This window comes from Cricetulus griseus, chromosome 4, assembly GCF_003668045.3.
Source record: "Cricetulus griseus strain 17A/GY chromosome 4, alternate assembly CriGri-PICRH-1.0, whole genome shotgun sequence".
NCBI lineage: Eukaryota > Metazoa > Chordata > Mammalia > Rodentia > Cricetidae > Cricetulus > Cricetulus griseus.
Genome location: NC_048597.1, coordinates 8,781,186 through 8,793,931, shown reverse-complemented (window position 1 = coordinate 8,793,931; position 12,746 = coordinate 8,781,186). Strand labels below are relative to the sequence as shown.

Sequence of the window (12,746 nt, the reverse complement as noted above, 5' to 3'; positions counted from 1 at the left end):
GGATTTGTGTCTCAAACCTAAGAGCCTGAGGTCATGGGTCTTTAGCTTCTCCTGTTAAGTGACAGCCTCTCTTGTTTGCCCCTACATATCCTGTCAGGATGCTATCATTAAAGAAACACTACTATGTGTAGCATGGCATCAGTATTGGGGTTTAGAGAATAAAAACTGCTTTAGAAGAGACAGCCAGAGAATCTTGTAGAATAATTAGTCAGATTTGAGGGGATTTCATCAGAACCAATAGTGCTCATGTTGACTAATCTCAGACAATATATGGCCCTTCAATTTATGTCTGTTAATAAGAAGGAATTGAAGAGATGATTAAAATTCAGTTCCTACGGAAAATGTACAAATATGGATATCCAGGGTGAGCAGGTACCTCTGCTTCATTCTAATAGTCAGATTTCAGTTTGGCACCTCAAGCCTGCTAATAGAAAGGTTTAACTGGGTAGGTAGAAGTTACTCTGGGATAACTAATGAGATCTCTCTGCACAGGTGCCCATCTCTAAGTGTAGAAGATTCACCATTGGTGTAACCGGGATCTAGTTAAGTTGTTAGAACATTATCTTAGGGGCGTTAGGAAGTGGGTACCCCTTCCTGTGAAGGATGGGAAGGCACTGGTGGTTCATCTCATTTCAGTACTTGAAATTTTTAGGCATACCCCCTGAATTAGTTTGGAACATTTCTCTAGCAGTTTCAGGAACTGAAACAGGGTGACTAATTTTTCTGTATAGTGAAGTACTATGTGCTCCAGAAAAAGGGCAAAACAAACAACAAAAATGCTTCCTGTGTCTGCAGCCCAATACACTCCAAAAGAACAAACCTTGTCCTTCAGCTGAGAAACTGCTGCAATTGTGGGACTGGGCCTGTGAGTCAATTCAAGGTTCTCTGGAACAAATATCTATGATGTTGCTAATGACTTTGGGACATCAGGTAACTAAAATACTGGAAGTTTGCTGGTAGAAGAAATCTTGCCTTCTCTTCCCGTTCCCCTTCCCTCCTCTCCCCTCGCCCTTTCTCTATTCTCTCTCTTCAACTCTTCCTCCTGCATCATGGCATTAGTCACCTTAAGAAGATGATATAGATTATTAACCCTCTATCTGCTGAGAGGTTAGGAGCTTGTTCTCAAATGCACCGAGAGATTTCCAGGAAAGAGCAATGTAGAACTTGTATTCTCTGGTTATAAGTTTCTAAATAAGCAAACCAGGGGAGGAACATCAGTTCTTGGAATTCCATCCAGTCTCCTTAGTTTTAGCAGAGATCAAAATGGGGCCTAGAAAGTTATGTGGGCTTGTGCAAGGCCCCTGGAATCAATCAGAACATTTTTGTTCTCAGTGCTATGTGCCCATATTTGCTCACCAGTAAGTTGCAAAGTTGATTAGCCTGGTGGCAAAAAGCTACATTGCTACATATCAATAAGTAACAGTGCCTTTGGAGACTCTTTGAGTTACAGCTCACTTGGATGACTTGGCTGAATTGAACCTTTGGCAAACAGTGGCAGCCTCTGTCTGGAGTTCTCATTGTAGTAGCTTTACTGAGTGCTGTCTGAGTCTTGGTGAATGGATTGAGTACAATCTACTGAGGGCAGATTCTGAGTAGTCAGTGGGCTGGAACATAGAGATATTCATGGAAGCAGTGCAGGGGAGAGACAATGATTAGATGCTGTGGGCAAAACTCTTTATCAGGAGGCACTTGCATTCCTGTCTCCAGGGCAGACTCACCAATTCCTTCTGTTTTGAATTATCTTTTTGACCATGCTTGTGGGGCAAATAGCACAATACATATAGTGTTTTCTCTGGGGCAAATGCCAGCCATACCTACAGCCTATTATCACATCCATTGGCCAGAGCTTAGAAGCTCAGAGCTTCTCTTTTTAAAACAAGACAGTGTGAATGCAGCTGCCACCTGGCCCTTTGAGAACTGTAGCTCTTGGAACTGAAGCGAGTGCTAACACCCTGGCTTCTGCTGCTGCCATGAATAACAACCATTTCTGTCTCTGACCTGAGTGCCTCATGGCTGCTGCTAGCATCCATGATACTGTTATGGGTTAACTTGTTACCGTGGAAATGGGTAACATCTCTGACTTCTCACAGTTCTCAAAGTCCTTTCCCACAAACTCTTGTTTGGCAGTTGAAACTACAAGACAGTATTCTCATCATAAGTACTTGCTTTTGTTAATTTTTGGCAAGCATTTAATAAGAAGCAGAAGTATAGTAGTGATGCAATAGCTAGAGTAATATATAAATAACATGAACGATTTATGAAGAGGTAACTAGTAACAATAATTGAACTTTTTAGAAGATAAATAAACTCGATGCCACCTTGAAAATGCACCTGGGAGGGTTAAAGAGCATTGAAAGGAACGAGAACAGGTGTGAACCACATTTTCTTAACAAATAATCTTAAGGGTACGACACAGAGCAATAAACAAGCTGGTGAGATTTATCTTTTCATATATATATATATATATATATATATATATATATATATGTGTGTGTGTGTGTGTGTGTGTGTGTGTGTGTGTGTGTGTGTGTCTGTGTCTGTGTGTGTCTGTGTGTGTCTGTGTGTGTTTGTGTGTGTGTGTCTGTGTGTGTGTGTGTGTGTCTGTGTGTGTGTGTGTGTGTGTGTGTGTGTCTGTGTCTGTGTGTGTGTCTGTGTGTGTGTACACATCTGAATTTGTACAGTGGGTGATGAAGATTTTGACTTGCGTCATCATGGTTGTGTAGCAAGTGCTCTCACTACAATCCTCAGAATATAACCTTTCATGGGACTTACCACCTCCTCTAATGATGTCAGCTAGCAATCTTTCTGTATTTTATTTAGGAATTGGAAGTTGTGAGGGGTTGGAAATAGTCTATGGAAGTCAAGGCAAAAGTAGCTGAGAAGGCAGTTCAATTGTCAACATGCAAACACAGTCCACTAGAGGTCAGTAGCTGCTAACTCCCAATCAAGCATATTACATTTGTATGGTCCACAACTGACCACTGTGAGACCTTGGAGCACCCATTGCTCTCTGTCCATGAAGCCTAGTACTTTGAGTGCAGGTTTCTGAGTGTCCAGATCTACAGACTTAGGAAGAAAATGCTGAGGCTCATTCTGCAGACAAACCACAGCCAGAATCAGGTAGAGAAAGTTTCATAAAGTCTGGGTATACTATATGCTGGTTGACAGCTGGCATTTCCCCTCTGGTGTCTTGGCAATCATCCAGGAGCTGACTTCTCTGCCTTAGCTGCTGCTGACTTTGCAGAGGGGACCTCCAAAGTTCCTATGGAGTAAAGGGCTATTTAGAGGAGATGACAGAAATATGGCAGTAACCCTGAGGGAAGGACAGAGTTTTCAGATGAGCAATTCTTGGAAAACAAGATGACCTTAATTTAGATTCTAAGAAAAGTTCCTCCACTGAGTGAATGCTAGCCCCTTTTCTCTGCGGTGACCTCTTGAAATTTTAGTGATGGATATTACAGTCCTGTGAAGGTGTTGAAAGGGACCCAGCCACTTAGATATCAGAGATGGCCACTACTTACCAGCATGCAAAAGTACTCACTACATCTCTGGAATAAAGAACCAATGGTTTTCTTTGCCACACAAAAAATTTTACATTTGTAAAAGAAATATTCCAACTTACATTAAGGGATATTTAAGATTCTGTGAAGAAGAAGATGTGTATAGCACAAGTATATTCACTTAGAACACCTTACATTTATGATCGAATAAAGATGGTTTCATATTTCCTATATAGGTATTAGTATACATGTAGTTTTCATTAAAAATTTTATGGTTAATATATTTTTAAAAGAAACTTGTTATGAATGATACTGTGAGGCACAGCTAAGGGGACAATGGAATAAGAGTCACATGCTTGAATTCTAGCTATGGACTTGAGTATGCCACTTAACGTTGGCAGGTGTATTTGTTCAACTCTAGTGAATGATGCTCACTGAAGATACCTTACAATAGAGGTAACTACAGTTTTGCAAAAATTTTGTCTATGAATAAAAGTGAGGCCACATACAGAGAAGTCATCAAAATAGTCCATCAATCTTTGCTGTGAATACATGGGCCATATGCATTTCGTGTATTTCACTCAGCATCCAGAGGAAGAGCTTAGAAACACTTAATCCTCCTGGACATCTATCAGGGTGAAATACAGCTTTGGCTAATGTTTGTCCTCCCAGGAAAGTTCAGTGGCCCACAGTGCAGAGTATTGTTGTTTGATTGCTTAGCATTCCATTTGCAGCTTCAGGGTTCCAGAGCACTGGCCTCATATTAGAAGCCCCTGGGGACTATTCTCAAGACCAGTGCTTTGATCTCTATATCTATTCACTACAGGAAATTAAACCAGATCCATGGGGACCAAGCTATCATCAGCTATAGCCTTGAGGACATGGTGAGCAGGAGCAGACCTACTTTAGAAGTCCTACTGAACAAATAAACTTGAACAATGGAAATCACCTCGATGCCTATTCTCTTCTCTCAGAAAGATGTATGCATCCCGAGGCAACAGATACTATAACAGAAACACCTGGTACCTATACTCAGAATCATGACAGTTCTTAACTGAGTCTTACTATAAAACTAACCATGTTGTAAGTGTATCATTATGTGGCATGTGAGCACCAATTGAGCAAAAATTGACAATTTACTTTACTCTATGCTATAATTCAGCAAGATATGAGATCTAGGGAAGTAAGTTTGTTCTTGAGGATGCTAACAAACACTATTAAATTAGTCCTATAGGATAGAGTATAAAAATAATAAGTATGATAGTTCATGCCAAGATGACAAACAAAAAACAAAACAAAACAAAACAGCAACCATCAGTGAACCTGTGATCACTTCCTACACAGTTCATAAAGGGAGCTTCTAATCCAGGTATTCTACTGCACTGTCATTGTAAGTAAGGAGCCATTGAGTATCTATGAATAGTGACAACTTGGTGCACTCCAAGGATTGCTGGTATCAGCTTGCCTTTGATTTTCAGTCTTCTTTTCTCATTATCTTTGTCAATTAGTGGGTGCTGACCTCTTGCAGCAGCGTTGACCCTGGATTTGAAGCAGTAGCGTATTGAGTAATGGAAGACTAGGAACTGGTTTGACTATTTTCAGCTATTCACCCTTGAGATTTCTTTGTTCTTGTGTGCAGAGGCAACAGCATTGGCTTTGCCTTGGGCTCCAAGGAACAGCTCTCTTTGAATGTTATTAGTGAGCTTGCTGCCATAAAACTAGAGAAAGTTTTATTAAAATATCAAGCAAATTGCTTACAACTATGCTAGAAGAGAAAGGTTTCTTTTTAATTTAGCTTTTTATGTTTACTGAACCATCACCTGTCAGCCTGTGGGGCATTTTATCCCTTCTCAGGGTCAGAGGAAGACCATGGCAATGAAGAATACACCACTCCTGTTACCTCAGAGGTACGACTTCAAAGTTTTAGGAAGAGTTGTATATTGTTTGTTCCTGAACTATTCCTTTTTGGTTAGTTATTTTACATGCAAGTAGAAAAATTGCGAGCATTTTATGTGAAAAACTTACAAGCTGCAGGGGTGAATGTTCGGAGGAAGAGGAGTGAGAGAAAGCTGTTGTCAAAGAAAGGTATAAGGGATTCACAATCAAATCCTCTCTTCATTGCCCGTGTCTACAAAGAGCATAAGGTTTTCAAAATAAACTTTATTTAGATAAAGTGAGAGGATCAAGGTAATGGAAAATGAAATTATTGATATTAGGAATAAAAAATCTTCTATATTGTTCAGAAGTCTCACTTCCTGCCATATGTATCTTACCTCACACATATCATGTAGTCAATTTCATATTATTTCTAAGATGGTGAAGTATATCACATTTTCAAATCTATAATAAATGAGTATCATCTGTTGCGTTCATTCCTGAATTTTAAATCAGCCAAATAGCCAACTATATTTAGTACCCTGGAATTCCTTTCTTTATATCTTCACTGTAACTAGCCAAAATGATCATTTTCAATTAAAGTGTTTTGACTGACTTTCCATTTGACAGAGATGTCCCTTATACTTGGAGTTACCCTGATGACTATTAATGTCTGGAAATTTATACTTCAAAACCCACTTTATATGATAAACATTGCTGTTATATACTTGTTACACGTGTCTGACAACTCCATTCATGCATGCCTTCGTCTTATTGGAATAATAGTGCAATAAAATATTGATTCTTTCATCCAGTTTTTAAAAATGATAAGACATATACAGAATATTTGATAAATAATAAATGCTCTGATAGTATTAGCTTTGTTGTGTGTAGCTCATGGCACATTACCTTATAGGCAAGCAAATGTTCCTGATAGTCATTTTGCTTGACTTTAAACAGAAAATCATGTAGTTAAAATCCCTTATGTTCTGATTATTTTGACACACCAATGCACAGATCCTACTAGTTTCTGTTTAGACTGAAATGAGTAATTTGACTTATAAAAAGTGTTCTGAGAAATATAGAATGTGAGTTCCTCATAGCATACCCAGTATGTACCAACTGCTTCGGTCCTTTCCCATGCTATAGAAAGGCGGTCTTGGTCTTTGCCTTGTGTTTTCAGTGAAGCACACACAGTCATAAACTGAGGTCGAGCCCCAAGAGCCAAATACCAAGTGAAGTGTCAAATGATACCTGGCGTATATTGCACACTTGCCACGTGTTAAACACTCCACTAAGCATTTAATTGGAACTTTATCACTGAGCTGTCACAATCATTTGCTGTATTAGGCACCATTTTATCCACTTTATGGCGAAAGAACAGAGTCGCTGAAATGTCAAATCGTCCCAGGGCACTCGGCTAGTAATTTGACAGAATTTGAAATTGAGCAAGATCTAGTCATAACCTGTTTCACGATCTTCCCCTTACAATAAATTTTTCTCCAAGGTCTCTTCCTGAAATCATACCATTTCATATTCAAATATCAAAAGTCTTGTATCCGAGGTCACAGGATTCATCTATATGAGGGACTTACATGTGTTTCATGTTGGGTTACATCATGGCCTGGCTCATCCTTCAGATAACATTTTTACAGAAAATGGCCAAGCTCAGCCTAAAAGAATGAGTTATTAACCTAGAGTGATGAATATGGTAGACATGAAAATAAACCTTGTTTAACAGTCATTCCTCTCTTTATTTAATAATGACTACACATGGTTAGGGAGGTGTAGGAGGATTAAAAACCCAGCCTTACTTAACAATCATTCCTCCCTTCTGGGTTTGTAATCCTCCAGCACCTCCATAACCATATATAGTCACTATGAAATAAATTCCATCCTTCCATATAAGTTATGCTGCCTACAGGAACATATATGGAAAGGCCCGTGTAATAAACAGAAGTTGGATGAATTTAATTCACCACAGCTGGTTCATTTGAATGTCTTTTAACTCTGATAGCAATCTTCTTTATGAATAAACTTCATCCATGTTCCCATGTTGAGTGAATTGAAATCCTGAGAGGCTGGCATGAGATGAGGTTTTTATTGCTGCCAAGCTATGTTGTCAGCATTATAGCTGTGGCCTGATGCTATATATCAACATCTGGCTTCAGAAATACTCCTCTTTGTCCATAAGCAGTGCTTCCAATGATAAAATCAAGTAGTACAAATAGTGTTGAGCCTCCCTCAGGGACATCTCCCACAGGATATGCTCAAGGCAAGGCTCCAAAAGGCATCTGAACAAAGGTGGACTTAAAGAGTTTAAGTTCAAGTCTTCAAAAAAAAAAGTTCAAGTCTTCTTCATTGTCTCAATACAATACTAAATCAGGATTATTAAAAATAACAGGAGCAAGTTATATTTTATACTGTAAATTAATTATTAAGAGGGAAATCTCACATAGCTCTTCCATATTCACATGAGTATAGATTATAATGAAGAAGTCCCCTAATCTGCTTTACATGCCTGGGATATCCAGGGAAGCCAATCATCATTTTGATCTAAGTATGAAGGTCTAAGCACTATGGGAGTTGAAAGTATAAAACCGTAGGCCAAGCTAGGAGAAGACTGAAGTCCCAGCTCAACAGAAAGGCAAGAAGCAAGAAGCAAGAAGCAGCACTTTCTTCCTCCTCCATATTCTGTTGCATCCAGGTCTTCGATAGATTTATAATGAGCACCTGCCATGAGAAGGATCATTGATTTCAATGCCAGTCTTATCCAGGGAACCCTCACAGCCATCTAGAAATGACATTCTATCTGTGTTCCATTTAGATTAGTCAACCTGACTTGTGGAATTTCCAAAACACTCACCCACAGACTGCCTGGAATTTCCAAAACACTCACCCACAGACTGACTGGTAAATCAACAGCCACAAAAGCTTTGGCAGTACATTAGAGGTAATGTGGTAGTTCACTTTAGCTAGGTACAGCATGTAGAGGTTTTGTTATTTTTATTTTTATTTTGTTTTGTGATTTTTGCTTGTATAAAGGTTTGTACAGCTGGTGCCCTCAGAGGCTAGAAAGTCACCACATTCCCTGGCGCTGGAGTTACAATGGTCTTGAATCACCATTTTGGTGTCAGGGAACTGAATCTAGGTTGTCTGCAAGATCACCAGGGCCTTCGAACCTCTCTATCTCTTCAGCCCCACCTTCCCATTGCAATGTGTATTTCTTAAACTTTTCCATTAAAATTAATTCTGAAGTAGCTTTTTTCCCTTTGTGGGATGATCAGCTCCCTTCATTTTTCATAGATCCCTGGATTTGTTTACAAATCTACATTGCCTGCAGCCTGCGTGTATCCAAGCAAGACTGCATCTTATTGAGCATCAACTATACACAAGATGATGTATTGATAACTTTCAATGCATTGACTTTTAACCCTCACAGTGCTCCATCCTTATAGTCTCAAATTTAGAGTTGAAAACAAAATACTTTATTGAAGAGTTACATAATTTGCACCCAGTCATCCTGCTGGGGTTCAAATAGCCTTCAATAAACATGGAATTTCAATTTCAGGAAATCTGTCTTCACAGCCCATGTCCTTAATAGCCAAGTTTCATTTTCCTCCAAAATAAGAGGTCCATTTAAGACTGCCCCCAAAGCTTGAAAATGGCCAAGCTACCTAAATAAATTTATTGCATTTGAAATGTTCATATTCTATTTTGATTCTATGATTTCACATTCTTTAAACTGAGGTGTGTTTGCTATCTTTGTATAACAACTAAAAATGTGATACCATATTCTGGCTTGTTCCCTAAAAACTGTAGTCAAGGAACATGTTCTTTTAATTTTCAAATGCATACTATTTTCACCACTTTGAAGCATCATTCAAAGAAAGAAAAGGTGATAAGAGGAGGTGGTAGGAAGACATAAAGGACCAGGAAGATTGAGTCAGGGAATGAATAGAGCAGAGCAAGAAAAGAGATACCTTAATAGAGGGAGCCATTAAGGTTTAAAGAGAAATCTGGCACTAGAGAAATGTCCAGAGATCTACAAGAATGACACCAACTAACAATCTAAGCAATAGTGGAGAGGCTACCTTAAATGTCCTTCCCCTATAATGAGATTGATGACCACCTTACATGCCATCCTAGAGCCTTCATCCAGTAGCTGATGGAAACAGAAGCAGAGACCCACAGCTAAGCACTGAGTGGAATTCAAGGAATCCAGTTGTTGATAGGGAGGAGTGATGAGCAAAGCAGTAAAGACCATGCTCGGGAAACCCACAGAAACAGCTGAACCTCAACAAGGGGAACTCATGGACCCCAGATTGATAACCTGGAAACCAACATAGGACTGAACTAGGCCCTCTACACGAGGGTGTCAGTTAGGAGGCCTGGTCAGTTGATGAGGCCCCTGGTAATTGAACGGCATTTATACCTAGTGTACAAATGGACATTGGAACCCAACTCCCCATAGAGGGATACTCTCTTAGTTTAAACACATGGGGGAAGGCCCAGATCCTGCCCCAAAAGATGTGGCAGAATTTGGAGATTCCCCCATAGAAGGCTTCACCCTTTCAATGGAGCTGAAGAGGGATGGGATGGAGGTCAGTGGGGGGCATGGGAGAATGGGAGGGAGAGGGAACTGGGATTAATATATAAAATAAGATTGTTTATAATTTAAATAAAAAAGAAAAACAAACAAACAAACAAAACTCACAGCAAGAGGCCTGGGGAGATTGCTCAGAACTTAAGAGTACTTGAGGCTCATCCAGAGGACCTACTCGAATTTGGTTCCCACTCTCTCTCTCTCTCTCTCTCTCTCTCTCTCTCTCTCTCTCTCTCTCTCTCTGGTGTGTGTGTGTGTGTGTGTACGTGCATATGTGTGTGTCTGTCTCTCTCGCACACACACACACACACACACACACACACACACACACACACACCTTTTTAAAAAATCCTCACCAAAATGTCGAAGAAAAAATGACAGTATGATAACTAGGTTTTATAATAAGTCTTTTTATTTTATTTTAGAGAAATCACCTTCTTTCCTTCCCAAAATCACTGGGAAAAAGAGGTGAGAAAATAAAAAAAAAGTGGAAACATAGTGAGGATTGGAACTGTAAATTCAGACTGCATTCTTAGGAAGTTCATGGAGGAGAAATTCAAACTTCTTGCACTCTTCAGTCGATACTCTGTGTCCTATTTACAAGTGTTTTGATTCAGTTAGTGAGTAGACCCAGCTCTAGTAGTGTTTCTGATGTTATTGAATAGCTGTTGATTTCTGATTAAGTTTGACCTAACAAATTGTATAGCACCTTGAGCTTCCAGGATGAATTTCAGCATTTCATCGATTTCTGGTATAATCATATTAGTTAACTAGCCATATTCTGCTAAATATTTTTCATAGACAATAGCTAGTAGCAAAAGTTGTCTTTTCAAAAAGACAATGGTTATTCCCTGATAAACAGCAAATAGTGTCTTATTTGCTAAAATGATTAGCATGCTTTATGATCCTAGGTTACCACCAGAAAGGAGAAGCATTTCCAATCACAAACAAATTATTTTATATTTAGAGAATGCAGTTCCCAAGTACTAAGAAATCATTTCAAGTCAACCATATCCTCTCTAAAGTCTTCACTTACTAGGCAATTTCGAACCACCTGTCACACAGCATGCTGGCTCATAAGTGCTAGAAGATTCCACAAGTTGTGTCCCAGAGACAGCATTGCTGGAGGACTTACAGGAACTGGACTCAGAGACCTGAGAGTAGCATTGGCTGCTTTCAAACTCCACAGTTTGGCAACTCTCAGACATTGTAGACTTCAGCGGGTAACACTTGGCCATGTAACTTGAAGGTAGATGATAGCTCTGGACTACAAGACCAACTTGCTGACAATTTCTTGACTGACAGGGCTGAGAAGCACACTCTGGCACTTCAGGGGAGATTCCTGATTGGTATGTTGTCTTCTCACAGGTTTTGGAATTGGACCAAGTTGTTTGGTCAGCTCTGGAGATCCAGGAATTTTGCACACAACAGTCCTCTTTACACTGGTGTTGTTCACAAGTGGTCGGTTGGTGGGTTGAGGTTTCATTGTAGGTTTCTTGAAAGTTGCCCAGGAGCCAGGTTCTGCTGTGACAACTGCTGGGCAAGAAAATTCCATCTTCAAAGCTTTTAGGATTAGAGTTGTGTGTGATGGCAGAGAGTGACGGAGCTTTACCTAAGCTCCTGAATGACTGGCAGTAGCTATGAGGCATATTCTCCAAACCTTTAATTGAAGTTAGCTAAAAAGACTCAGGTTGTCAAATGTCAGGTTTAAAGATGTGGACATTATGTCTTTGCTGGGGACATTATATAGCACTCAGAAAGCAGGGTGTTGGCTTTTATTTTTAAGACTCCTTTGCACTTCATTGCTTTAGCTAATTTGAAGGATAACATCTTATTATTGCTTTGCATAGTTCTGTGTGAAATGGTGTCTTATTAACAAGATGCAAGTCCAGTTGTTTGTCTTCAAATTGGCTTTCATGTGAGCTCCTCAGCTGAGTCATCAGGGCGGGTGAGGTTTGTCAAATAGGAGTCCCAACGTGTCACCCAAGCTCATCATTATGAGCTTTTATATTGGTAGTTGGATAATGAAGCATGTGGTGTAAGTAGTAACTGAATGTTAATTAATGTTCATCACTGGAGTTTTCAGTGTGATAACATTGTGATGGGTTATGCTTAGACGTAGGTCCAGTTGTGCCCACCATCAGATCTGTAAGTGGAATGAATATGTAACAAAATTTCTTCTATTCAATAAAAGCCTCAAACGTGCTCATGTCCCTAGCCTCCTGTCTCTCCTCTTCCTAAGGTGTTTATTTTATTTTCAGATGTGTGCATATCTGTATGTCTGGGGATGCAGTGTGAACACGTGAGTGCGATGCCTCAGAGGCCAGAAGAAAATGTCAGATCCCCTGGAACTTAGCTGTGGTTGCAGCCTGAAGTGAGCATCCCAACATGGGTTCTGGGGGTGGAGCTCAGTTCCTCTGAAAAAGGATTATTGACTATCAACCCCTGATCCATCTCCCCAGCCCCTGCTCCTTTCTCTTATCTCATCCCTTTGTTCTTTAATCCCTTTGACATCTTCACAGGAAACTTTATTTTTCCAGTTAAAAAAATATTTTCTGAGTCACCAGTACATTATTTTTTAATGGAAAATGTAATCTCTACTTTTTCTTTCTTCTTGTATACATTCAATAAGCTTTGACAATGAAGATGAATTACTACTGATATAAAGAAAATGATAAAAGATACCAAAATTATTTAAGCAAATATGTAAGATATTCATCTATAATCTTGGATTAGAGGTTTCAAGCAAATTTTCATTACACATT

At 39.4% G+C, this 12,746-nt stretch overlaps 1 protein-coding gene across 1 annotated transcript; it reads right to left on the bottom strand.

The window, feature by feature from the left end:
- Positions 1-11,009: 11,009 nt before the first annotated feature.
- On the bottom strand, positions 11,010-11,630 carry LOC100773074 (keratin-associated protein 27-1). Its single transcript, XM_027413312.1, has one exon. It carries the CDS (start codon positions 11,628-11,630, stop codon positions 11,010-11,012), a length of 621 nt encoding a protein of 206 aa, XP_027269113.1.
- Between the last annotated feature and the right edge of the window lie 1,116 nt (positions 11,631-12,746).

What these genes read in the sequence shown, in the direction of transcription:
- LOC100773074 (XM_027413312.1), bottom strand. Translation starts at nt 11,630, where the DNA reads ATGCCTCATAGCTACTGCCAGTCATTCAGGAGCTTAGGTAAAGCTCCG.